Here is a 27,411-nt window from a genome sequence, read left to right on the forward strand (position 1 = left end):
GTCATAAATGTGCTTTTATTTGCATGAATGAGATGAGTCATGATAGATGAATTGTCCTGGTTAAGTAAACTCAGCAGGAATGTAGCTCAGCAGTGGTGGCAAGGCCTTAAATGTGTGATGCCATTAGTTCAAAATCTGACCTCACATACAAAGAAATTAATTAAATAAGACCACATAATATTAGTAGAAATAGATAAGTGAACAAATAATATAAAGGTGTCATTCTGAAAACTGATAGAGTATTTCTATATGTAGAGCGAGGATAATTTATTCTAACTATGTTGTATTGGAATAAATATGCTGTATTGCTTGTGTGGTGACTACTGTTTCTTATGCGTCGATGCAACATTGGGATCACTTAAAGTGAATGTTTAGAGATGATCTTTTATTTATTTATTTATTTATTTATTTATTTATTTATTTATTTATTTATTTATTTATTTATTTTTTGGTTTTTGGGTCACACCCGGCGGTGCTCAGGGGTTATTCCTGGCTCCGTGCTCAGAAATTGCTCCTGGCAGGCACGGGGGACCATATGGGACGCCGGGATTTGAACTGATGACCTTCTGCATGAAAGGCAAACGCCTTACCTCCATGCTATCTCTCCGGCCCTTATTTATTTATTTATTTATTTATTTATTTATTTATTTATTTTTTGTTTTTGGGCCACACCCAGCGATGCTCAGGGGTTACTCCTGGCTGTCTGCTCAGAAATAGCTCCTGGCAGGCACAGGGACCATATGGGACACCGGGATTCGAACCAACCACCTTTGGTCCTGGATCGGCTGCTTGCAAGGCAAACGCCGCTGTGCTATCTCTTCGGGCCCGATCTTTTATTTTTATTTTATTTTATTTTTGGGTTTTTGTGCCCAAAATAAACCTGGTGACACTCAGGGGTTACTTCTGGCTATGTGCTCAGAAATCGCTCCTGGCTTGGGGGACCTTATGGGACACTGGGGGATTGAACTGCAGTCTGTTCTGAGTCAGCCACATGCAAGGCAAATGCCCTACTGTTGTGCCACTGCTCTGGACTCTTTTATATATATATATATATATATATATATATTTTTTTTTTTTTTTTTTTTTTTTTTTTTTGCAAACTTGGTGTTGCTCAGGGCTTACTAGTACCTCTTAAATCTGTGCTCAGGGATCACTCCTAGCAATGATATTGAGTGCTAGGGATCAAACCTGAGTTACCAAAAGCATGTCAGGTGCCATATCCACTGAACTACCTTTCTAGTCAATTATTATTTTTATTGTGGTTTTTATTTTGTGCTTGGGACCACACCTGGAGGTATACAGGAGCTACTCCTGATTGGATGCTCATGGTATTAGAGGGCCATGTGGACTGAGGAGGACCAAACCCATCACTCCTTCATGCAAAGCATGAGATCCAGCATTTTGAACTATCTGTCTGACTCCAGAATCCTTTTTTGTTTTAGTTTTTGGACCACACCTGCCACTCGGGTTATTTCTGGCTCTGCTTCCAGAAATTACTCCTGTCAGGGGACCATATGGGATGCTAGAGATTAAATCTAGGTTTGTCCCGGGTGTACTGCAAGCAAGAAAGTCAAATGCCCTACCACTGTGTTATAGCTCTGGCCCCCCCTCTATTTTTTTTAAGGCTAACCCATGCTGTCTCAAGTTACTTATCTAAAAGTCAAATTTAATTGGGCATTTTGTGTTTTTATTCTCAAGATCTGGCAGCCTTATATGTAAGCAGCTATTTCCCCATCTTGACAGTCATTGGTAAAACTGAATCATCTTTTACTATGATTTGAACAAGTAGTTATTTTATAACTCTCATTCTTCTAATGTTTATTTTGGTTGTTGTTGTTATTTTTGGGCCACACTGGGTGGTGCTCAGGAGTTACTTCTGGCTCTGCACTCAGAAATCACTCCTGGAGGTGCTGGGGGTGACCATATGGGATGCGGGGGATCAAACCGAGGTTGGCTGCCTGAAAGGCAAAAACCCCTCCTCACTGTGTAATCATTCCGAGGGGGCTCTCTAACATTCTTGTTATTTGTTAGTTGGTATTTAATCGGTCTTTGTTTTGCCCTTTTGGCCATAGTGCAGGGGTTACTATTGACTTTGTATTGACAGAATCTTGGTATCAGGTATCTAACTCAAGACTGCATACAAAGCTTGTTCTTAGCCCTTTGAGTATCTTTGAGGCCACCCTCTAAATACAGTACCTAGCCAAAACATAAATAAATAAATAAATAAAAAGGAAAAAAGGTAAAAAAAAGAAAAGTAAAAGAAAAATGAAAAAGAAAAAAGTAAAAAGAAAAAGAAAAAATGAGAAAGAAAAAAGAAAAAGTAAAAAAAAAGAAAAAATGAAAAAGAAAAAAAGATAAAAGAAAAACGAAAAAGAAAAATGAAAAAAAGAAGAAAGAAAAGAAAAAAAGAAAAAAGAAATGTGAATTCTCAGGTAGGTTGGGCTCCACCTAGCTGGGTTGCCAGCTGCCACTGGCAGGGAAGCGGCTGCCTCTTCTCCTCCAATTACAAGCGGGGCTTCCCGGGCTGACGTTAAACGAAGACAACCGATTGGCTCCTTCCGCAGCAGAGGTGAGCCAATAGAGAGCCAGGGGTAATGAGTGGTAGCCAACCGCGTCCGTCGGGAGGCGGGCCCTGCCACGCGGCCGAGCTATAACCGCAGGGCCCGCGCGCGCGCTTCTCTACAGGTCCAGGCACCGGCGCACGGGCTCTATGGCTGCTGCATCTGTCTTGTCCACGTTGGCCACTCGGCTGCTCCGGCCCGCGCGGAGTTCCCTCCCTCTCCATCACACCTTCCACCACTCGGCCCTTCGGTAAGAGGGGTCGAGATGCTGTGCTAGCGCTTTGGAAAAGCAAGCAGGGGGAGCCCCGAGGTCACCTGGGGCCTGTCTGGGCTGACTCCAAGAAGGTCTTTAGCATCTCTGTCCCGGGCTGGTTTGGCTGCCTGGAGCGGGGATTTGGGGGGGAATATCTCAGAGCTGCAGCACAAGGGGAAGGCCTTTTGCAGGTCTCAGGTTCATTGATGTGTGTGTGTGTGTGTGTGTGTGTGTGTGTGTGTGTGTGTGTGTGTCTGTCTGTCTGTCTGTCTGTCTGTCTGTCTCATTGTCTAGGGCCCAGCCCCAGCCCCTGATTTCCTGAGGCATGTGTGGAGATTGCCAGCCGATGCTTGTGGGGCTGCTCTTGGCCTGTGGATGTCTGGAGTTGGCTCTCTTGGTGCTGGAGCAATGCTTGGGCGATTGGCCAGGAAGGGCTGGGAATGAGCCCTTTCTGGGACCCTAGCGGCGCCTGGGGTTGGTGCAGTCTGATGAAATCCTTAGGCTGACTTGCTTGCTTGCTCGCCGGGTACCCCACTTCCCTCCTCTTGGGTGTGTGTGTTTGTGGTTGGCGCCATCGCTTTACCTGCCTAGGGGAGAGCCTGTGCTGTAGTGGCCCCCAAGTCCCATCCTTGGTGGATCACTGGCCTGCTGAACCAGCCGGGAAAGAGGGAAAAGGGAAGGGAAGACTTGTTCTTGCATTTTCATAGAAGTAAAATGATTTTTCTGGACCACAAAGAACACCCCCTTCCTAATTCTGAAGCTCAGAGTGAATGAAGTCTTGGGGCGGGGCTGTGATTTCTCTCTGTGCACCTCTTCTTACCTGTCAGTTTTAGAGCCAGAGATTTAAGTCCTGCAACAGTGGCCGCTGCCTTGGAGCCCCATGGGCACTTGAGCCCAGAGATGATGTCAAAACAGCTCTTGGCGGAATTGCATTCTCCAGTACCATCAAGAGACTGATCACACGTATAATTTCTTCATTGTCTGTCCCCCAGCGTTTTGGAGCACGGAATGCATTCCACCGGTGAATGAATGCATTCTTCAAAAGAAGACTCGGAGAGAACGACAAAGATTTTCCTTAGTCTGTCTCTGACCTGCCTCTACCACTTCGCAGTTCCCCCCTCATCCCGAGTATGGCCACCTGTGGCTTTTTACTGAAAAGAGAATTTTTAAATATCCTTCCATTCTTTGCCTTAAAAAAGAAAAGCGGGAGCATTTTGCATACTTGGCAGTAACAGTGTCCTCCTTTTGCTTTTCTGAATGGGCAAGTCGACTGCCAGAAGTCTACTAGGTGCATTTGATATTTACAGTTGCTTTGATTACTGCGGCTGCTTGGTAAATACGTAAGGCAGTAACATCTTAAAACGTATACAATTAAGACTGCTGCCAATATCTTTCTGGAAAAACTCATTCTCTGCATGTGTGAGATCTACACATACACACATGCATACACATATGTAGTTCTGCATGATTTCCTTTTGGGGAATAGAGTATGAGGATTTCAGGAATGTAAACCTTGACAAGGGGGGTGGGGAGAGAAGTTCGCATTTAATCTGGTTTATTTATTTATTTATTTTTGTGTAATAGAATTATAATGATGGCCTCTAGGTAAGCTAGAGTAAGGTAACAAGGTAACTTGGTGATTATCAGATGTTGGCTTCTTCCTCATTCTTTTTTTTTTTCACTCATTACTATCTCCACTAATCAGAAAATAACAATACTCCAGAAAATTTTGTTTTGTTTTTGGGCCACACCTAGCTTTTGCTCAGGGTTTACTCTTGGCTCTGAACTCAGCCATCATTCCTGGTGTGCTTTGGATCAAACCTTGGTTCACTGCTTGCAAGGCAAATGTCCTATCCACTGTACTCTCATTAAAATTTTTAACATGTGGGGCTGAGAGAGATAGCATGGAGGTGAGGCGTTTGCCTCGCATGCAGAAGGATGGTGGTTCGAATCGGTCCCCCAAGCTTGCCAGGAGCGATTTCTGAGTGTAGAGCCAGGAGTAATCCCTGAGCGCTTCTGGGTGTGACCCCAAAAAGAAAAATTTTTTTTAACATGTACCCAATGCTAATTTTTCATGGGAAATTGTCACATTATAAGCTTTTGGATTATATGCCGCTGAATTGGTGTTTAGTTTTGAATTTTATGTGAACAACATTTTATAATTTTTTGATATATCATTTTAATTAAAATTTTCCCAAAAATCTGTGAAAACATTGAATCCCTAAATAAGTTAATTAATTTAGTTCATAAGGTTTTCATTTCCTGCTGAATGGCACAGTCTCCAATTTTCATATATTATTGGTATTACTTTATCTGCCCCCTTTTTTTGGGTTTCTTTGAGCCACACCTGACGGTGCGGCTGGGGGACCATACGGGATGCCGGGAATCGAACCCAGGTTGGCTGGCAAATGCCCTACTGCTGTGCTATCTATCTCCAGCCCCTATCTGCCCTTTTGCCAAGGATATGATGGAGAGTGGAGAATGATTTATTTGCCCAGATCTGTTCACATTTTGCAGAGCTAAGATACAGGTATATTGTGAAAGATAGTAATTGTATTTAAGCTTTGTTTTTCTTGCTAGCTATTCTTTTTTTTTTTTTTTTTTTTGGTTTTGGGGTCACACCCGGCAGCGCTCAGGGTTACTCTTGGCTCTATGCTCAGAAATCGCTCCTGGCAGGCTCGGGAGACCGTATGCCTGGGATGCTGGGATTCGAACCACCAACCTTCTGCATGCTAGGCAAACACTTTACCTCCATGCTATCTCTCTGGCCCCACTTTGGCAGTTTCTTTCTTCCTTTTTTTTAAAAAGGGAAAAAGCAACTTGGGGACTGGAGCAATAATGCACCAGGTAAGGCATTTTGCCTATCTTTTGGCTGATTTGAGTTCAATCCCTAGCACCAAAATAGGGTATTATGGTGTGTCTCCCACCCCCTTTCCCATCCCAGGCCTGCCAGGAGTGCAGAGCCAGGAGTGAGGCTTGCAATGCTTGGTATGGCCCCAAAACAAAAACAAAAAGCAAATTGGCATAACACCCAGAACCTGTCTTTGGGATGTGCAATGCTGGGTTGTTTCAGAAACCCATGTCCTTAACTTTAGTATATAATTCTCAGCCCAAATGTGCTGTTGCCATTTTCTCTAAATTGATTGTTATCAAAAGGAATTTTTTTTTTGTGCGGCCTCCCCTCCCCCCAATTGTTATCAAAAGGAATTTAAAAGACTTTTGTTGTTTTGTGGCCATACCGGTGGTGCAAGGTGCTTTGAGGTTAAGGACCATGGTTTTTCCCCTCTTTCGTACTTTGAGCTATCTCCAAGATTCCTAAAGGAGTGTTTTTGGGGGATTTGAAATAACACAGATCTATTCCAGACTCATCTCAGGAGTGACTCCTGGTGCTGCTCAGGGACCATATGATGCCTGGGAGTTGAAATTGTGTCACAGTTCAAGTAGCATAATTTAGGCACTGCATGCGTGTGTGCACTTCCAGGACTATCTCTTTGCCTTTTTTTCTAAGGAACTGTTAGGTGTGTGTGTGTGTGTGTGTGTGTGTGTGTGTGTGTGTAGGAGGAGGGCATAGCTGACCTCGTTGGAGTTAATTCCTAATGCCTTCCAGGACGATTTGCCCTTTCCTCAACGGAACTCTGTGTGTGTGTTGCCCTTTCCTCAAAGGAACTGTGTGTGTGTTTGTAATTCCTGGCTCTTCATTTATGGATTAATCCTATCTGTCTAATCCAGTGTGTGTGTGTGTGTGTGTGTGTGTGTGTGTGTGTGTGTGTGTGTGTGTGTGTGTGTGTAACTCCTGGCTCTTCATTTCATAGGTAGGGTGTTTGCCTTGCTTGTTGTTTTGTTTTGTGCTCAGAAATCACCCTTGGCAGGCACGGGGGACTATGGAATGCTAGGATTTCAATCAGGATCCCTCCTGTGTTGGTCACATGCAAGGGAAACGTCCTACTGCTGTGCTATCGCTCCGGGGCATTCTGATGGTCCCCAAGTCCATCAAGAATGATCCCTGACCAAAAAAAAAAAAAAAAAAAAAAGAATGATCCCTGAGTGGTGCAGTCAGCAATAACATCTGAGTATCGCCAGGTGTGGCTGAAAAAAAAAAAAGAAAAGAAAAGAATTATCCTTAATATCACACGCTCCTGATCTTTCTTGTTTGTGGTGCTGGGGAGAAAGAAAACAACCACCCAAGGTAGAATCATTTCTTTTTTTTTTTTTTTTTTTTTTTTTTTTGTTTTGTTTTTTTGGGTCACACCCAGCTGTTTACTCCTGGCTATCTGCTCAGAAATAGCTCCTGGCAGGCACAGGGGATCATATGGGACACCGGGATTCGAAGCAACAACCTTAGGTCCTGCATCGGCTGCTTGCAGGGCAAACACTGTTGTGCTATATCTCCAGCCCCGGTAGAATCATTTCTAATTTTCCTTTGATTACTGTTACTGGGAAAGCCTACCCCAGGAAGGACTACATAGACATTTTTGATGTGATCCATTCAATCTGTTGTTTTTGGTCGAATGACATAGTCAAATTTAAAAGCATTGTAAAACTTAAAACCATTTGACCAGCTGGAACATAATTTGAAGTGTGATTGAATGTTTGCTTACAGAACAGAATTTATCAGAGATCAGGAGGTTGGAGTGGAGAAGGCAGACAGATTGAAAAGTGACATGCAAATTGGTCAGCCACTAAGTTTCCCATTATTTACCACATTAATGCTGTTTGTGCAATTTGTGTTAATTACCTGGCCACTAGTGGTATGTGCTAGCACTAGCAGTAACTCTTGAAGAGTTTTAGGTTAACTATTTTAATTACTTGTATCTTCCTATGCATGTAGTTGGATACAGAGCTGCGATCTGGAACCTGTCCTTTGAATTTTAGTTGTCCTTCAGATTCTACACCATGCTTTTTAGTTTGAATTGAAAAGCTCTTAGACTTTTTAATAGCATTGCTCAGTAGTTTGATCATTACTCTTTGCAAAAATTCAAACTCTTGGGTTTTGTGCCTTTGTTGCCTTTTGCAGAAATGAAGCTGTTGTCATTTCTGGAAGGAAACTTGCCCAGCAGATCAAGCAGGAAGTGCAGCAGGAGGTGGAGCAGTGGGTGGCTGCAGGCAACAAACGGCCTCACCTGAGTGTAGTTCTGGTTGGTGAGAATCCTGCAAGTCACTCCTATGTCCTCAACAAAGCCAGGGCAGCTGCGGATGTGGGTATGTGGCACCTTCACACCCTGACTACTGCTGAATTGAGGCTCACTGTAGCAAATTTCATTGTGATTTTATGATTCCTTTTCTCTTGGGGTTAACGCAAGCAGAGGAGGCAGAGGTGGGTTGGGCATAAAGAAATTGGGGGTCAGGGACCAGAGTACTGTGAGTAGGACATTTGCCTTGCAAGTGACTAATCTGGGTTCAATCCCTGGTGACCCTTAGGTCCCCCTGAGCATCTGAGCTCAGAGCCAATCCAGGAACCCTTGAGCACTGCTGGGTATGCTCCAAAAAGAATCAAATAAAAAAGAAATTGGATGGTTTCTACTTAGAAAACTTGTAGATTAAGGGAAAAGAACGTGATTAATATTCTCAGTGTCTTCTGGATTATGCACTACATATTTTTTTGTGTGTGTGAAGCAAAATTTTACTGAATATTTTGTTAGAAAGATGTGAGAGGAGAGAAAGAGAAGGGATGCATGTTTGAAAGAGAAAAGGGACTTATCCAGAGAGGAAAAAAGCAAAGATACATGTTGAAGGGGCCCGAATGTTAGTAGGGTAGGGCATTGCTTTACACATGGCTAACCTGGGTTCCATCCGTGTCATCCCATATAGGTCCCCTGAGCCTGCCAGGAGTAACCCTCTCCTCCCCCAAAATAAAGAAACACATTCAAGACTTGAAGAGCCTGTTATGTAAATTTAGCCTTAACACTAAAATATAGAAGTTAAATGTAAAGTGACCTTGAGCACAGTTTACATTGACTTTCCTTGAGTGAGCAATAATGAATCTTTAATGGAGATGTTGGGAGCATTAGGTATAAGCCAGATCATGAGGGAGGAAGGCTGAGTTATTCTGTCAGAACTTCAGAGCTGGGAAGTATGTAATTAACTTCTAGGAGAGTTTTGCTTTTGCTTCAGTGTTAATAATTTAGTGTATAGAGCTGTTCAAGCCTGTCATCAAAATTATCAATGGGAGATTGCTTTTTATTTCTTAGCCAATTCTTTCCAAAGACAATTCACCCCTGTCATTGAGGAGTGGCTGAAGCTTAATGCAGAAAATTGGGATCTGGGTGATCGGGCGGGTTGTGTTCTATGTCCACTGTGCTAATGTTCTTTGTGTGCCCCAGTAGCCTAGAAGTAGCTGAGTTCAGCTCTGCCTCTCCTCACTCAGCTGTGGGGGAGTAGGCTGATCATTGTGTGACTTTCCCTTCTAGAGAACAGAGGGCCAGTTGGAAGTTTTACTGCCCTGTATAGCCCTGAGTTATTTTCTACCACAGAGGGCAGAGGTCTTCTGCAAAACCTTCAGAACATCAAGCAAATAACACACCGTGGCTTTCTAGGATATTAGGAAGTGGTGCAGTGGCAAGGGCATGCACTTAGGAATGGGAAAGACCGAAAACACTTGGCTTGTATTTTCATTTTGCCGAGTCTCATCTCCTTGAAAACAGTCTCTAAAACAAGGTCAATGAGGGTGGAATAGAGTAATGTGCAATAAATTAGTTTGCTCTAGAGCAACATATCTCAACTCTTTCTACTGAAGGCCCCTTCAAAATTATTTCCTTCCTGTGCAGTTCAGTACCCCCATTTTACCAGCTGGCCCCTAGTTGTGTGCTATGTCCCCCTATTTAAATTACTTTTACCCAAGATTTTATTGGCCTATTCTGGGGGTCCTTGAACATTCCCTCTTATTGAGAAACCCTATTCTAGTGTTTATATTTAGGAAGTAACTATTTAAAATTTAAGCTTTTAGCTACTAGGTTGGGTCTGATGTTAAATATGGTAGAAGACTGACAGGCACTAAAACATTGCTCATTAAATGCCTCACTGATGGTTTTTGTTTGTTTGTTTTGTTTTTGGATCACACCCAGTGTTGCTTCTGGTAGGCTCAGGGTACCATATGGGGTGCTGGGAATTGAACCCAGGTCCATCCTGGGTCAACCGTGTACAAGGCAAACACTCTACTGCTGTGCTATCTCTCTGGCCCTTCACTAATGTATTTTTTGTTTTGTTTTGTTTTGTTTTTGGGTCACACCCGGCAGTGCTCAGGGGTTACACCTGGCTCTATGCTCAGAAATCGCCCCTGACAGGCTCAGGGGACCATATGGGATGCCGGGATTTGAACCACCGACCTTCTGCATGCAAGGCAAATGCCTTACCTCCATGCTATCTCTCTGGCCCCACTAATGAATTTTTTAACTATGATATTTTCTCATAGGGATCACCAGTGAGACCATTGTGAAGCCAGCTTCAATTTCAGAAGAGGAGCTATTGACTTTAATTAATAAACTAAATAATGATGATAATGTAGATGGCCTTCTTGTTCAGCTGCCTCTGCCAGGTGAGATTTGGCTACTCCTAAATGTTTTTGTAGGACCTACGAATATGTAAACCTTAGTAGCTGAGTGTCTGTCTTCCATGTGTGAGGTGGTATATTCTATCCCAGTGGTTCCAGAGTTGGTGGCCCCAGATCCACAACAAAGCATGTGACCCCCAGGGAGCAGTATAGCCAAATGTGAGAGTACTATGATCTCATATGCAAACTCCTTTTTACAGCAATGCTAACAGCAAAGGAAAGGGGAATGGGGAAAGAGAAGTGATTTCTGAGAAGTGAGAAGAGTTGGTTACATATGAACTAACTGGTTCCTTAGATAGTTAGGTTGTAAAGGGGATGTAAACTCAGGAGCATGGTTGTTTCCTTAGATCTGGGAAAGACCTATTCAGACTACTGAATATGCCTCTATCCTGTATCTGAGATCATGATATAAAGGACAGTGGAGGGAACTAGCTTGAAAGGTCATTGGCTTTGATGTGGGTTTTTGGTTTTGTTTGCTATGTGAGATTTTTCTTTTCTGTATAGAGATTATGGAGGCATGTTGAGGAAGGGTATAAGGTTTTGGTAACCAGGTAAGATGGAATTAAGCTGCTAACTGCACAACTCTGAATTACAGCCTCTGATTCCTTTCCCAGAGCACATTGATGAGAGGAAGGTTTGCAATGCTGTTTCACCAGACAAAGATGTGGATGGCTTTCATGTGATTAACGTAGGGCGAATGTGTTTGGATCAATATTCCATGTTACCAGCTACCCCGTGGGGTGTGTGGGAAATAATTAAGCGAACTGGTAGGTATGACCCTTAATTGAATGTTCATGTTATATTTTAAAATTGGTATTTGCTGGGGACTGGAGCGATAGCACAGCTATAGGGCATTTGCTTTGCATGTGGCTAACCCTGGACTGACCCTGGTTCGATTCCTGGCATTCCATATGGTCCCTTGAGCCTGCCACGGGCGATTTCTGAGCACAGAGTCAGGAGTAACCCCTGAGCGCTGCTGAGTATGATTCCTCCCCCTCCCCCCAATTTGGTAAATAGTAAAGCTGTATACTGTGGCGAAGTAGAAACCTCCCATCCCATGATCTCTTAGTCATAGTCCCTCCAGCTTTTCTTTCTTAGCCTGTGGATGTTTTTTTTTTTACTATCATTTAATCCCATTGCCTTAGTAAAGGAAACTTAAGCTTAAGTTGTCATACAGTGCAGATTTTTGTGTCATTACGAAACTTCCAGGGTGCCTTCTCCAACTTTTCTTTTAGTGTTTAGTTTGGGTAGCAAGTGATAACATAACCATGAAAAAGTCAGTTTCCTGACTATCAGGCATATTAAAATCAGCTTCATGATCCAGGCCATCATCTTCACTGTCTAGTTGGTGCTTATTCTAAAGTAGTCTGGTCTTACTTAAAATGCAAAATATTTATAAATATATATCTGTAATTCTACCCCAGGCATTCCAACTTTAGGGAAGAATGTGGTTGTGGCTGGAAGATCAAAAAACGTTGGCATGCCCATTGCAATGTTACTGCACACAGATGGGGCACATGAACGACCTGGAGGTAAGGAAATTACTTTGGGGAGAGGGTGTCTTCTCTCTTATTTGAGGACCCTTAGAGTCTACCCTGTGAACTTTTGGAATAATTAACTTTGTAGAATTTTACATTTGTTGTGATTTTTGTTGTTGTTGTTTTGGGGCCATACCTGGCAGCACTTGGGTTACTCCTGGCTTTGAGTTTAGAAATTGCTCCTGGTAGGCTTGGGGGAATCTTATGGGATTCTGAGGATTGAACCGGATTGGCAACCTGCAAGGCGCTGTGCTATTACTTCAGCCCCTGTTATAATTTTGTAAACAGCTATTTGGAAAGTAATCTTTGGGGAAGATGGATTCAGTGAGTTTATCTTTACTCTGGAATAATAGAAATGAATACATATAGAAGTAAATTTGAGGTTTAAATGTAAGTAAAGTTGCCACTAATTATATATTTTTTAGTTTTGGCTTTGATGGCTGGACCTAAGAAGTTGTCTTTGTTTTTCCAAATTTAGTCACTGTAAAATTACAAAATTATTCAATCATGGTTGGATTTCAGGCATACAATGTTTCAGTACCAGTCCCTGCACTAATGTCCATTTGCCTTCATCAGTGGCTCCTGTTTTTTTCCTATCACCAGTTTACGCCTAAGAAGCCATCTTATTCAAAGTCATTTTCTATTTTGTGTCATTTGTTAGAGAATAATCTTACACCATTGCAAAGGACTGAAGTGATCTGACTGTAATGGATCATTAGGTCAAGTTCTATAATTTGAGAGACAGCCTCCATAAATAAAAGTTCTGTATGTGATTATCATAATGATTGTGATGACTATATATTTCCAGATAATTTAGCATGCCTTCCTTTCTTGAAACCTTTAATAATTCTAGTGATATTTTGCATAGAAAAGGAAAATTCTTGGGGTCAGAGCAGTGGCACAGCGGTAGAACTTTTGCTTTGTATGCGGCTGACCTAGGATGGATTGCATTTTGACATCCCTTATGGTCCCCCAAGTCAGGAGTGATTTCTGAGCTCAGAGTCAGGAGTAACCCCTGAGCGTCATTGAGTGTGCCCCCCCCCCCAAAAAAAAAACCAAAAAGAAAAAAAATTCTTTTTAATTTAGTTAAATAGAATAAGGAATGCATTTGTATGATTTTAAAGAGAGTGAGGTCTTAGGGTACCAGAAATGAAGATTAATTTCTTTGTTAGATTTTAAATGTTTATTGTAGTTGAGATCAGATGGTTAGAGTAGTTTCAGTGTTTGTGCTGTGGGTACAAAAAATTACTGCACCTCCACTATCAAATGCCAGATACTTAATACCAACCACTATCCCTATTTCTTTTTTTTTTTTTTTTTTTTTTTTTTTTTGGTTTTTGGGTTACACCCGGCGGTGCTCAGGGGTTACTCCTGGCTGTCTGCTCAGAAATAGCTCCTGGCAGGCACGGGGGACCATATGGGACACCGGGATTCGAACCAACCACCTTTGGTCCTGGATCGGCTGCTTGCAAGGCAAACGCCGCTGTGCTATCTCTCCGGGCCCCACTATCCCTATTTCTTCTATTAACAAATAATAATTTTGGGCCCGGAGAGATAGCACAGTGGCGTTTGCCTTGCAAGCAGCCGATCCAGCACCAAAGGTGGTTGGTTTGAATCCCGGTGTCCCATATGGTCCCCTGTGCCTGCCAGGAGCTATTTCTGAGCAGACAGCCAGGAGTAACCCCTGAGCAACGCAGGGTGTGGCCCAAAAACCAAAAAAAAAAAATAATAATAATAATAATAATAATTTTTACAAGGGTACCAGTATTGTTATGTACTCGCATTTCTGCTATGCTATTCCCACCACCAGCATGCCAAGATTCCTCTGAAGTATTCATTAAAAAAGAAATGGCAGCTGCCCAGAAAATATGGCACATGAATTAAGTGCATTATTTTTTCAGAGATGTTGGATTGAATTTTTATAGTGGTTTGTCTAGTTGAAATTTTATACTAGTTTAGCTGTGATTCAGCAATCACAGTAATTTTTTTAATTCATAGGTGATGCCACAGTTACAATATGTCATCGACACACTCCCAAAGAACAGCTGAAGAAACATACAATTCTTGCAGATATTGTGGTCTCTGCTGCAGGTAAGAATACCTGGAATGGGGGGCCGGGTAGGTGGCGCTGGAGGTAAGGTGTCTGCCTTGCAAGCGCTAGCCAAGGAAGGACCGCGGTTCGATCCCCCGGCGTCCCATATGGTCCCTCCAAGCCAGGGGCGATTTCTGAGCACATAGCCAGGAGTAACCCCTGAGCGTCAAACGGGTGTGGCCCAAAAACCAAAAAAAAAAAAAAAAAAAAAGAATACCTGGAATGGGATGGATTAAGTCACTGTTATTCCACTCTTCATTCCTCAAGAAATGATGCTGTGAGTTACCTATAAAGATGAAAAGAGTAGGGGCGATGGCTTAAAGGGCTAGACAAATAGAAAATACTGTATGGTGTGATTGGTAACTAATTGTGTTTGTAAGAGGGATTTTTCTTGGATTCTAAAGCCAGTCAGAGATGAGAAATACTTTCCTTGGCATGGCCTAAGTGTATTATGGAAGGCCTGGAACTCTTTACCCTATATCAGTATAATAGCTCCTTATAAATATGTATATGTACATAGATATTTTGTGTACATAGTTATTGTTAGAATCTTAAATGTAATAGTTTGGCATATCAAAAGAATAATCTTAGATTACAGTGAAGATGTTTTCTAAGGAGACTTGTTATTCAAGCCCATCTTCTCCCTTGAATATGTATCTCTCTTGATTGTCTGTTTCTTTACTTATTTTCACTCTGCAGAGATCCATGTTTTCTCTTGAATACATATATCTCTCTTTGTTTCTACTCATATCTTTCTAAGCAATTTTTTTTAGTAAAAGAACTATCTTTATTAAAAAATAATGTTTTCTAAGACAAAGTCTCTAAAGTATTATGTCTTATTGAATAGCTGGTAATATCTAACTAACTACATCCCCCTCCCCAGACATTGAAGGTAGAATTTATAGACTCAGACTAGAATATATAAAATATCAATGTTACAATTCAAAATTATTCAGCAATTTTGGGTAATATGACCCATCCTTAAAATGAAAAAAAAATCAATATAGACCAATTCTCATTTGAGCCAAATATTAAATTGAGAAAAATTTTTTTTAGCAATATTCAGTGATTGCATGGGAAATAACTACTAATAATGATTACCCATATACAATATCAAGAGACCCTCAGAGGGCTGAGATAGGATTTGCTTGATTTCAGTTTCCTGAGTTACCCTTAGAGAGACCCCTGAGCATAGAACTGGTTTAGCCTTTTTTTGGGGGGGGGGTGTCACACCTGGCAGCACTCAGGTGTTACTCCAGGCTCCACGCTCAGAAATTGCTCCTGGCAGGCTCAGGGGACATATGGGATGCCGGGATTTTAACCAGTGACCTTCTGCATGAAAGGCAAATGCTTTACCTCTATACTATCTCTCCGGCCCCACCAAGTCTTGCTTCATACCCCACAAAAATAAAAAAAAAAAAGAAATTAACATAGATTTTTTTTCTTTTTTCTTTTGGTTTTTGGGTCACACCCAGCAGCACTCGGGTTACTCCTGACTTTATGCTCAGAAATAGCCCCTGGCAGGCACGGGGGACCATATGGGATGCCGGGATTCAAACCACTGTCCTTCTGCATGAAAGGCCCCGAAATTGACATAGATTTTAACACTAAACATTAAAATACCTGAAATTTAAAATTCTGTATATTCAATAAGTGTGAAATAGAATCCTTATTCTCCCATATTTTATATCTTTTTTTTTCCCCCCTAGGTAGGTTTCTTTTTCTTCTATAGAAATCCCTTAAATGGGGCCAGGCCTAAGTAGTCTCAGATGCTGTGGTGGTGTTAAAAAAAGGACAGCACTAAATATCTGAGCCAAAGTCAACAACAATGAAATCATGAGACCCAAACTTTAACAATCAAAACTTAAGATGGGCTTGTTAGGCTGGCATGCTAGGGGCAGCAGTGGTAGCATGGGATGCACTTGGGGGACATTGGTAGAGGGACATTGACACTGGTGGTAGGATTACCCTGATTTATTGTATGTCTGAAACCCAACAAAGAAGGACTTCATAAATCACAATGATTTCAATAAAATACTAAAAAAAGAAGTCCCTCAAATATTTTTTGAAGAAACTGTTTGGTGGCAGTGAATTTCTTTTAACTGTTGTCTGCAGAATTTTAACTTGGCTGGAGGATATTTACATTCAGGACATAGTATATATCATGCCACCTGTTCTATACAGCTTTATTGGAAAATCTGCTGCTAGATAGTCTTCAGGGGTTCCTTTATGTGTGACTCTAGGATACTGGGGATCAAACGTAGGTCAGCCGTATGCAAGGCCTTACCCACTGTACTATCTCTCTGGCCCCTTTGATATTTATTTTTGTAGTGACTACACTTGATTATGCTCTAGACCCAGTGTCTCTCCTGGCAGAACTTGGCTTGTGTGATCTGTGATGCTCAAGCCAGTGGTGTGGGATTCCAACTCAGGTTTGCACATAGTAGGCATATGTTCTGTCACTTGAACTACTTTTTTTGTTTGTTTGTTTGTTTTTTTGTTTTTTTGGTCACACTCAGCAGCATTCAGGGGCTACTCCTGGCTCTATGCTCAGAAATCGCCCCGGCAGGCCCAGGGGACCATATGGGATACCGGGATTCGAACCACCATCCTGTATGCAATGCAAATGCCCCACCGCTGTGCTATCTCTGCGGCCCCTCACTTGAACTACTTTGCCATCTATTTGCCATTTTAATTATGTTGTACATCTGTTTGGGTTTATTTTGTCTAGAACTTTTTGAGTTTTTTGTTTCTGGGTATCTCTTCTCTGCTTGGGCAAGTTCTGCCCCTTTCTTTTGGAGTCTCTGGAATGTAAATGTTTTTCCTTTTAATATTCTTCCATGCAGCTCCTATATAATATTCATTTTCTGTTGTTGGGGTCACTGTTGGCAGTGGAGTGAGCAGTGGTGTCCACTCATGCCTGACAGTGGGCAGGTAACCACCAAGTGACAGTAACTGTGGGCTTGAGAACCACCAAGTCCCTAGCCTCTAATGCTTAGGGGACTCAGGTTGTGTCAGGGTTTGAACATGGGGCTTAGTACATTCATATTTGAGTTTTACCATTGACTTTTCTGCATTGCTTTGATTATATTTTGCTGGCCTTTTTCTTGAGGGGCAGTGTTTGGGCCATATGCAGTGACACCACTGGGGTTACTCCAGATAGGCTCAGGGGACCATAGGGGATGCCAGAGATTGAACCTGAGTTGACTAAATGCAATGCAAATACCCTTCTTTTGCTGGCTTTTTTTTTTGTTTGTTTGTATTTTTGTTTTTTTGTTTTGTTTTTGGGCCACACCCATTTGATGCTCAGGGGTTACTCCTGGCTATGCGCTCAGAATTCGCTCCTGGCTTGGGGGGGACCATATGGGACGCCGGGGAATCGAACTGCAGTCCATCTATGCTAGCGCTTGCAAGGCAAATACTCTACCTACCCTACTACTTTTTCTTTATTGTATTTTGGCTTTCATTCTGTCCCTCCTTTGAACTCTTTAAAGTTCAAGTACAATATTTTTTAGCTTTGATTTCTGTTTGAACTTCTTTCAGTCTTTGGTGAAGTTCTCATTTGCTAACCTCATGTCAGTGAGCAGCATCAGGACTGTTGCTGTGAAGTCTTCAGGTAGCTTGCATATCTCTGTTGTATTAGGATTTCCTAATTTCTTTCCTGACTTTGTCTTGCTCTATTTGTGTGGGTGAGATCTTCCTATTCCCCACAATGTTCGGTGTTATGCCTGTGATGCAGGGTTTGGGGCCTGTGTTAAAGTGGGTCTTGGTGGTGATCAGGTTATTGGTGGGGGGGCTACTCCTGGCAATGCTCAAGACTTATTCCTGGTTCTGTGCTCAGGCATCACTCCTGGTGGTGGTTAGGGGACCCTATGTTGCCCTTGGGATAAAGTCAAGGCCAGCTATATGCAAGGCAAACACCTACCTACCCACTGTACTATTATCTCTCTGTCACCCTCATTGGAAGTTTTAATTGGCCAAGACTTGGGAGCATTTATCTGTAAAGTGTAAGAGGTCCTGGCTAACAATGAGGATTCCTTGTGCCCTGCAGTTTGCTCAGTCTCACAGACATGAGAACTCATGCTGAGGGTGGCGTTACTGGAATCTGGACTCTGAGTACACATTTGGGTTTACACAGCAGGGAGCTCAGCTGGCACTGGACTTCCTCTGCCTGAATGGCTGTGCCTTGGGGTGTGTGTGGTGTGTTTTGTTCAATGGATTGGTATGTCTTTTTTGTTGTTGTTGTTGTTTTGTTTTTGGGTCACACCCTGGCTCCATGCTTAGAAATCGCTCCTGGCAGGCTCAGGGGACATACGGGATGCCGGGATTTGATCCAATGACCTTCTGCATGAAAGGCAAACACCTTACCTCCATGCTATCTCTCCGGCCCCAGTATGTCTTGATTGCTAAGTGTCAGATGTGGAGGGTTAAGAGAAGGCACACTTGAGGATTTCTCTGCCCTTAGCCAGCTCAACTGTTTGTGTTAGGGTTGAATGAAATGTTTTTTAGGAATAAGCCCCTCAGGCCCTACTATTAAGGAGAATGAGATCCAATATAGTGACTACCAAGGACTTTATCAGGAGTTTGAGAGGTTAAGACACCATATTCCAGGCACTCAGAACTGGTCCTGTTTATACTCTTTGGCTTCTTGATCTTTAATTCTAGTGTTGTAAGCATAGACCTGGCCTAGACCCTAAGATCAGGGTGCTAGGTGTCTGATGCACCCCCTCTTTTGACTCTCCAAGGTGGGGCTCCACATCATAGAACCCCTTCCTGACAGCAGCTTGGCCTGTGGTGGGGTGTCTCTCTGTTTCGTTCATGCTGCTACTTGTTAGTAAACCTTTGTGTGCTTTGTTTGTCTGAGGCTCTGGTGGTGTGAATTCTCCCTGTTTGCTCATTTGGTCTTCACCTTCCTCAGATCTTTTCTCCAGTACTAAATTATCACTCTATTTCCAGGGATTCCAAATCTTATTACAGCTGATATGATCAAGGAAGGAGCTGCTGTCATTGATGTGGGAATAAACAGAATTCAAGATCCTGTGACTGCTAAACCCAAATTGGTTGGAGATGTGGATTTTGAAGGTAAATAAATGCCTTAAATAGACATTTAAAATAGATATCTTTTTCTTGTTTTCTCTGTTGGAACATTTTTAATGCTTCCAAAGAATTATGAGAAATCTTGTTTGGTTTTGTGGCTACACCTGTCCCCTTGCTTAGAGGTTGTTTCTAGCAGTACTTCAGGGACCATGAAGTGTTAGGGATTAAACCTGGACTTCTGGCAGGCAAATACAGACATCAGCCTTTTGAGTTAGCTCCCTGGTTCAAGAGAAATCTTTTTATTTATTTTCCTTTCCCATCTCCTTCCACTTTTTTTTTGTTTTGGTTTTTGGGTCACACCCGGCGGTGCTCAGGGGTTACTCCTGGCTGTCTGCTCAGAAATAGCTCCTGGCAGGCGCAGGGGATCATATGGGACACCGGGATTCGAACCAACCACCTTTGGTCTGGATCAGCTGCTTGCAAGGCAAATGACGCTGTGTTATCTCTCCGGGCCCCCACCTCCACTTCTTTTATCTTCTTTCCTCTCCTTTTCCAGCCACATCCAGCAGTGGTCTCTGCTTTGTGCTCAAGCACCAGCTTGGACTGCTTAGAGGACCATTTGGATGCTGAGGATTGAACCTGGGTCAGTTGCGAGTAAGAGAAAACCCTACCCACTACTATCTCTCTGGCCCCAAGAGAAGTCTTTTAAAAAATAATTATAGAGGGCCGGGAGAGATAGCACAGCGCGTTTGCCTTGCAAATGGCAGATCCAGGACTAATGGTGGTTGGTTCGAATCCCGGTGTTCCATATGGTCCCCCGTGCCTGCCAGGAGCTATTTCTGAGCAGACAGCCAGAGTAACCCCTGAGCAATGCCGGGTGTGACCCAAAAACCAAAAAACCAAACAAACAAACAAACAAAAACAAAACAAAACAAAAAAAATAATTATAGATGGGCCAGAGTAATAGCATAGTGGTACGGACTCCGGTTTGATCCCCCGGCATCCCATGTGGTCCCCCGAGCCTGCCAGGAGCAACTTCTGAGTGCAGAGCTAGGAGTAACCCCTCAGCACTGCTGGGTGTGACACCCCTCCCACCCCAAATTATAGAATTTTAGAATTACTGTAGGTATTTGGAATATAGCAGTTTTGGAGAGACGAGATAAACTTTTCAGGGGATCATATTTTCTTAAGTTTCTTTAATAATCAAAACAATTTCATGGCTATCCGCAATTTTTAAATGATTTTCTAAATTATTGAGTCTCTGAAAGTTGTATAGATTTCTTACTTTTAGAATGATATCATAAGCAGGAATATACCATTTGAAAGCATATGCCACACCATACAGATTCCATTTTTACTGGAATGAGTAAATGATCCACATAAAAGCCCTCTTCCTAAAATGATGTAATGTGCTATTAAATTTTTTTTACCTAGTTCTCTAGATTCATGACTATCTGAGTCTACATTAGTAATCCTATTTCTAGCCTTCTATTTGTATTGAAACAGTCTGACTCAAGCGTAGTGTCTAAGGCATTCCTTTATTTCCTCCTCAGGTTGAGGGGCAACATCCTTGCAGGGGTCCTCAAACTTTTTAAACAGGGGCCAGTTCACTGTTCTTAAGACTGTTGGAGGGCCAGATTATAGTAAAAACAAAAATTATGAACAAATTTCTATGCACACTGCATATATCTTATTTAGAAGTGAAGAAACAAAATGGGAATAAATACAATATGTGGCCTGCGGGCTGTAGTTTGAAGACCCCTGTTAGACTAAGGGCCCAGGTTTGATCCCTGGCACCACATGGCCTCAAGCATCACTGGGTTTGGCCTGCATGGTTCCCAACATTGCTGGGTCAACATTGTGCCCTACCAAAAGGTCTGTATACAGTCCTTTGAGCCATCTGTCCTGGTTGGCCATGTGTCACTGCAATTGCCCCTGAGTCTCCTTAAGCACAGCTTGGAAAATATTTCCCCCTCCCCCCAAATAACAGCAACAACAAATTGGGCTAAAAACGATATTATTTATCACTTTCCAGAAATTGCTTTCCTTGGTGCTTTGGGATAAATTGTATAGTTAAATAGATAGACTAAAATTAAAATGTTGTGGGGTAGGTATTAATTGAAATAATGATTATTGTTATTATAGTTAGTATCTCATATTGTTAACCTACTGACATATTTTTTAAGTGGAGTCAATATGGAGAAGAGCTGTGGTATTTATTGACTCTTTAGATTTATAAATATATTCATTGAACAGTCCTGCTTTTCATATGTTTGTTATTTTCTTTTTGGGCCACATCCAGCAGTGATTGGCTTAGTGCTTGGGAAACCATCTGGTGCTGGGAGGTCAAACCTAGGTCTTTTGCATGCAAAGCATGCACTTCAGTTCACTGAGCTTATGCCTATGTATGTTACTGTATTAGTATGATAAAAGTATTTATTTTTGTTTGTTTGTTTGATTTTTGGTTTGGGGGGGCCATACCTGTTTGATGCTCAGGGGTTACACCTGGCTAAGCGCTCAGAAATTGCCCCTGGCTTGGGGAGACCATATGGGACGCCGGGGGATCGAACCGCAGTCCTTCCTTGCTAGCACTTGCAAGGCAGACACTTACCTTTAGCGCCACCTCACCGGCTCCAAAAGTACTTACTTTTGAAAAATACGTATGTGACTTTTCATATGAGTCTCGGTTTTTAAAGGGGCTTTTGCACATAACTGTCTTGAAATACTTCTGTATTTGAAACACATTCTCATAGTCTCTTGTCTCTTTTGCTTTGTAGGAGTCAAGCAGAAAGCTGGTTATATTACTCCGGTCCCTGGAGGTGTGGGTCCTATGACAGTGGCCATGCTAATGAAAAACACCATTATCGCTGCAAAAAAAGTGCTGAGGCTGGAAGAAAGGGAAATACTAAAGCCTAAGGAGCGTGGAGTGGCAACCAATTAACTGTCCTGTCTTCTGCCTGGTGAACAACACTCTAAGGCAACGGAGAAGCAGAGCAGTTGAATAGAAATGCAATATTTTTATTTATTCTACTGAAATGTTTTAAAATAATGCTTTGTATTTATTGAGAGCTTAAGAGGGGGTGTTTGCACACATAGCTCTGCCATACCTCACCCAGAGGCCACCAGTATTGTGCTGGCTCATCATCTTTCCAGAGAAGCCAGAAACCTAGGGATTCACATGGGACAACATAGTCAATCATGCCACCAGCGGAACCGTAATGGTGTCTGTCACTTCCATTCAAATTAGCCTTTCTAGGGTTGCATTTCCCAAGTGCTATTTTAATCAAAGTTGATACTCACTTTAGGTGTTAAGCCTTTTGAGCTCAACTGATCAAACCAAAGGAAAAAAGTTGTAAGAGAAAATTAGGGGAAAGAACCAATGGTAATTGAGTAGGAAAAGTTCACCCTAATTTATATAACCAGAAGATATGCTGTATGTCAGTAATGTCCTAAGTTATCATTTTGTAGTTTAGCTCTTGGAAAGATGTATGGGGTTGTTTTATTTGGTTTTGTGTTTCTTACATTTGTTAGATCTCCTCATTTCAGTTTTCTAGGATTGGAAGACTTATTTTATAAATTATGTGTGTGCATTGTCATATTTAGCTTTCCTTCTGTCTTCAGACTTCATTTTTGTACTGGTAACTATCTGGTTTTTTTTTTGTTTGTTTGTTTGTTTGTTTTGGAAACCTACTTTTGAAAAACAAAACATGGGCCTGATAATCATTGAGGCAGCTTGGCTAAGTATGCGACTCACTTTTCCACCAAAGACCTGTCAGCAGCTGCTTGCTTTTCTCTTATGCACCTGTTGGCTTTCCCTCAACTGGTTTTTGAGAGCTTAAGTTAATACTGAATTTAATCAGATTTTCTGGTTAAAGGTTTTTTTTTTGGCTTTTGTTTATTTTTAAAAATAAAACACTTTTGACAAATGTGTAATGAGTTTCTAAAATACTATGTCTTCTTGCTATCTATCATGTTTAATCGTTTTTTCATTGACTGTGATAAACCTCAGTATTCTTATATTTGGTAATTATTAATGACTTAAACAAATTGGCTAAAATAGCCATGTAGAGATTAACCTGCTCTTTTAGTCTCACTTCACATTAGGCTATGACAAATCAGAAGTGTATAAGCTTTCCTTACTGTCAATTGAATCTGGGTATGAACTCTGGCAATGGAAGGGAAGGACAACTGTACTGAAAAAAAATCCCCGGGCCCAGAGAGATAGCACAGTGGCGTTTGCCTTGCAAGCAGCCGATCCAGGACCAAAGGTGGTTGGTTCGAATCCCGGTGTCCCATATGGTTCCCCGTGCCTGCCAGGAGCTATTTCTGAGCAGACAGCCAGGAGTAACCCCTGAGCATCTCCGGGTATGGGCCCCCCCCCCAAAAAAAAAAAAAAAAGAAAAAAATCCCCATAAGGGACCTGCACTATACATACTTGTATGGCCAGGGCCAATTGTGTTCTGCTGAGTTCAGCTGATGACCTCCCACAGTGGACAGTGAGGTAGGCAGGTTCGGTACAATGTTCTTTTCAGAAACAATGAAATCTAGAAGTTGCATTGTGAGCAGCCTACCCTTACTTATACTTATTTGAGTGTCCAAATAAGTTGTCCTGAGATTTGGGACTTGGAATCATGAATACTTTTATAGTAAATCACTTAAAGCATGAGACTAGCAAGAAGTGGTATATAGAATTTGAGATCAGGATGCTTTAGTGACATTTAGTGGGATTTCACATTGAGCCCCTAATCGGTTTCTGGAGCACTTTTTGCCTCTGACCTTTTGGCTTGACCTGGGTGTCAAATGGCCCAAAAGTTGACCTAGAGTGTATTACTGTAGGGACTCAGCCATATCGTATCCTGCCATAAGCCCTCTCTTTCTATGGACTCATGAAATGTTTAAATGTTGGATAATCCTGACTCTGATCCTTTCATCAGGATCTTTTCATAAGGGTATTGCTTCTACAACTACCACACAGGTAAGAGGATAAAAGATCTCTATTGAAGAATACATTAGGGCCCGGAGAGATAGCACAGTGGCGTTTGCCTTGCAAGCAGCTGATCCAGGACCAAAGATGGTTGGTTCGAATCCCGGTGTTCCATGTTGTCCCCCGTGCCTGCCAGGAGCTATTTCTGAGCAGACAGCCAGGAGTAACCCCTGAGCACTGCTGGGTGTGACCCAAAAACCAAAAAAAAAAAAAAAAAAAAAAAAAAGAATACATTGGAGGTGCCACTTGGCTTGGGCAAATCAGGGTAGCGGGCTCAGCACACTTTTAGGAAATTTGGGTCAGTGATAGTTATTTGGCGGTACCCAGGTTTGAACCGAGGGCCTCACCTATGAGGGACATGTATTATGCTACTGGCTGAATGTATATGTATTTTTGACCCCTGATTTTGTGAGTTTTTTTTAGGGGGGGGTGAGGGTGCTGCCAGGAATCAAGATTAGGGCTTCAAAAATGCAAAACAAATGTTCCACCACTAAGCCACATCTCTGTCCCAGATTCCACGGACTTCTCAACAATTTCTTCTTCCAGTTCCATGTGGACATACACCACAACTTCCATTGCTTCTTTCAAAAGATTCTAAGAACAGAAATCAAATCAGAGTTAGTTGTTGGTGGGTACGATTCTGGCTGGCTTTTTCACATCTATCTAACAGAATTATGCAGTCTGTCAGGAGCTTCTTTTCACTTTTGTACATATTAAAAATGTACAGAAAATAAGAGATTCTAACAAAATTTAATTTTAGTTAAAAAAACTTTTATTTGGGATGGAGACAACCCATGATGACCCCTCTCAGTGCCTCTTCCCAATCCTCTCCTGCTCTTCAGGCTGTTCTGTGGGATGGGCAAGTGGCCAGTGCCCTGCCAGACTGGGCTGCGATCCCCAGGCTGGGCTCCCCTTCCCTCCAGTGTGTACCTCAGCATTTCTGCAATGTGTGCCTCCACGATGTCTATCTGAAGCGTTCCAGATTCTATTTTCCTTAGGAGGGTAAATGAAGGATGAAGATTGGGGGCCGGAGAGAGAGCATGGAGGTAAAGCATTTGCCTTTCATACAGGAGGTCATCGGTTCGAATCCCGGCGTCCCATATGGTTCCCCCGTGCCTGCCAGGAGCAATTTCTGAGCCTGGAGCCAGGAATAACCCCTGAGCACTGCCGGGTGTGACCCAAAAAAAAAAAAAAAACTTATGTGAAACACTAATAAAGAGAAAAATTATATGGCCCATAACTGAATAGTTATTTTTATTTTTTGGGGGGCACATCTAGAAGCGCTTTGGTGATCAAGTGTGTGCCAGGATTTGGATTTGAACCAGTTTTACAGCTAACCATGAACTATCTGACTCAAATAGAATATCCCCCTCTCCTGGGTTTTGGGCCACATCTGGCTGTGCTTAGGGGTTACTTTTAATGGTGCTCAGGGGACCACGTATAAATGCTAGAGATAAAACGAATTGACTGTAAGAAAAGTACTGCATTTGCCTTTAATGTTAAATGGTTGAAACATAAGACAGAAAATGCTGTCACCTGATCTAAGAAATAAAGATCTGTGAGTGGATGACCTATTCCACTTCACTCCTGTTAGCAGTGCATTCATGGTATATCCCAACCAGAGAGTTATGGCACTGAATCCAAGAAACTTTTTGTTTACGTTCTTCCAGATAAAGCTAGTATCTGATAGACTATTCATATTTATATACTCATTTAGAATGAAAAATATGGAATGATGATAGACTTAGAATGTATTCTGAGTAAAGGAATTACAGTATAAGATTTATAATGATGTAAATTTCTCATAAAAATGTCATGGACAATTTCTAATGTCAATATTAATACAGAATTATTAAGATGAGAGAGGTGTTAGGTCAGGAAATTGAAGCCTAGGCTATTTGGATAAGCTGTGGAGGTAGAGGAGCTCTGGCTGGCCCCACCCACCACTTATCCATTGTGTGACTAGGCACGTCCACCAAACTGAGTCAGAGTTGACCAATTTGGGAAAAGTGAATAGTTTTGTCTAATCTTCACGGACACAGTGCTTTTCTTTACTTTTTTGGTTTTTGGTTTTTGTTTTTTGTTTTTTTTTTCCTTTTATTTATTTATTTATTTTTTCTCATTTCTTTTTTTAGCCACAGATAGCAGTGCTAAGAGTTTACTTCTGGCTCTTCTCAGAATTACTCCTGGCACTGCTTGGGGATTAAACCTGGGTAAATTGTGTGCAAGGCAAGCACCTTCCCTGTTGTCCTATCTCTCTGACCCCTTCCACCCCCAAATTTGTATAAGATATTATCATGTCATTTTTCTTTTTGGAAAGAAACTGTAGGAATAAAATTGTTTTCTCTAAAGACTAATTGTGAAGGAAGAAGCTCATCATAAATTGCTCTCGAAAAGGAAACTTCATTACATGTAAAAAAATAAAATCCTTGGCGTCCACTCCTCCCATGCTTTAAAACAATGGTATAAACATTGCACTGGGAATAGCATGTTGCTGCTCTTAGAGAAGTTAATGTTGATTTCTTCCAGATGCCTCGTCATAACATTTTAAGGGCTTCCTGGAATATATATCTCTGGCCAATTTATTACAGGAAGCCAGGGTTCACTCCTGCTAGGGTTGTTTGTAATAAAACAGCAGTGTCATAGAAACTGACAATAGAACTTACAGTTTGGCCAGGCCTCAGGAAGCGACCTTGAAGAACCACAGAAAAAGTCCACACCCTCTCACAGTGCCTCGGCTTCTTTTTTACCGGGCTGTCCTTGGCTAACCTATTTACTCATGGTGCGTGCTCTCATTCTCATTTCTGATGATCCTCTGTTCAGTAGCACAGTGATGAGTCAGCTTCTTTATTCTAAACTTCCAAAATGGAACTTGTGTATCACAGTTTGTCACCCAAAGCATATCCTGACTGATTAGAACTAGAGAAGGAGCCATCTTTGGTCAGGCTAGAACTTATATTCTACTTATGGGAGTAATGGGGACATGAATCAGATACTATGCTAAGCACTATAAGAGAAGAAAATAGCAAAGACAAGAGGCGAAGGAAATAGCAAAGACAGTTCCTTTGCATGTGATTTATGCTAGAATGATGGATGGAAGATAGAAACTTATTATTAATGGAAGATATACAGATTTTGAAGCCAGAGGAATTCTTCTCCCTCCCTCAAATAATAATTACAATTGTTAGTAGAACTAGGATAAGGACTGAAAAGTCAATGGAACATTAGGTAATCAGTGTGGTAGGCTGAATAATGACTCAAGGATATCCAGGTTTAATCCCTAGAATTTGTTTTAGGAAGAGACTTTTATATGCAATTATATTATGGAATTCGAGATTAGGGTTAAATATCCCTGATTGTAGAATTGGGTCCTAAAATACAACCACAAGAAGTGATGGAG

General features: G+C 41.9%; 1 protein-coding gene across 1 annotated transcript; it reads left to right on the forward strand.

The window, feature by feature from the left end:
• Window positions 1–2,655: 2,655 nt before the first annotated feature.
• Window positions 2,656–22,927, forward strand: MTHFD2 (methylenetetrahydrofolate dehydrogenase (NADP+ dependent) 2, methenyltetrahydrofolate cyclohydrolase). Its single transcript, XM_049784430.1, has 8 exons — window positions 2,656–2,811; window positions 7,829–8,013; window positions 10,223–10,345; window positions 10,975–11,127; window positions 11,785–11,892; window positions 13,897–13,989; window positions 18,947–19,072; window positions 21,805–22,927. Exons 1-8 carry the CDS (start codon window positions 2,711–2,713, stop codon window positions 21,966–21,968), a joined length of 1,053 nt encoding a protein of 350 aa, XP_049640387.1. The 5' UTR covers window positions 2,656–2,710; the 3' UTR covers window positions 21,969–22,927.
• The last annotated feature ends 4,484 nt before the right edge of the window (window positions 22,928–27,411 follow it).

The sequence above is a fragment of the Suncus etruscus genome, chromosome 12, assembly GCF_024139225.1.
Source record: "Suncus etruscus isolate mSunEtr1 chromosome 12, mSunEtr1.pri.cur, whole genome shotgun sequence".
NCBI lineage: Eukaryota > Metazoa > Chordata > Mammalia > Eulipotyphla > Soricidae > Suncus > Suncus etruscus.

Coding starts and splice junctions, on each gene's coding strand:
- MTHFD2 (XM_049784430.1), top strand. CDS start 2,711: ATGGCTGCTGCATCTGTCTTGTCCACGTTGGCCACTCGGCTGCTCCGG. Junction 2,812..7,828: donor TTCCACCACTCGGCCCTTCG/GTAAGAGGGGTC, acceptor TGCCTTTTGCAG/AAATGAAGCTGTTGTCATTT. Junction 11,893..13,896: donor GGCACATGAACGACCTGGAG/GTAAGGAAATTA, acceptor TTTAATTCATAG/GTGATGCCACAGTTACAATA.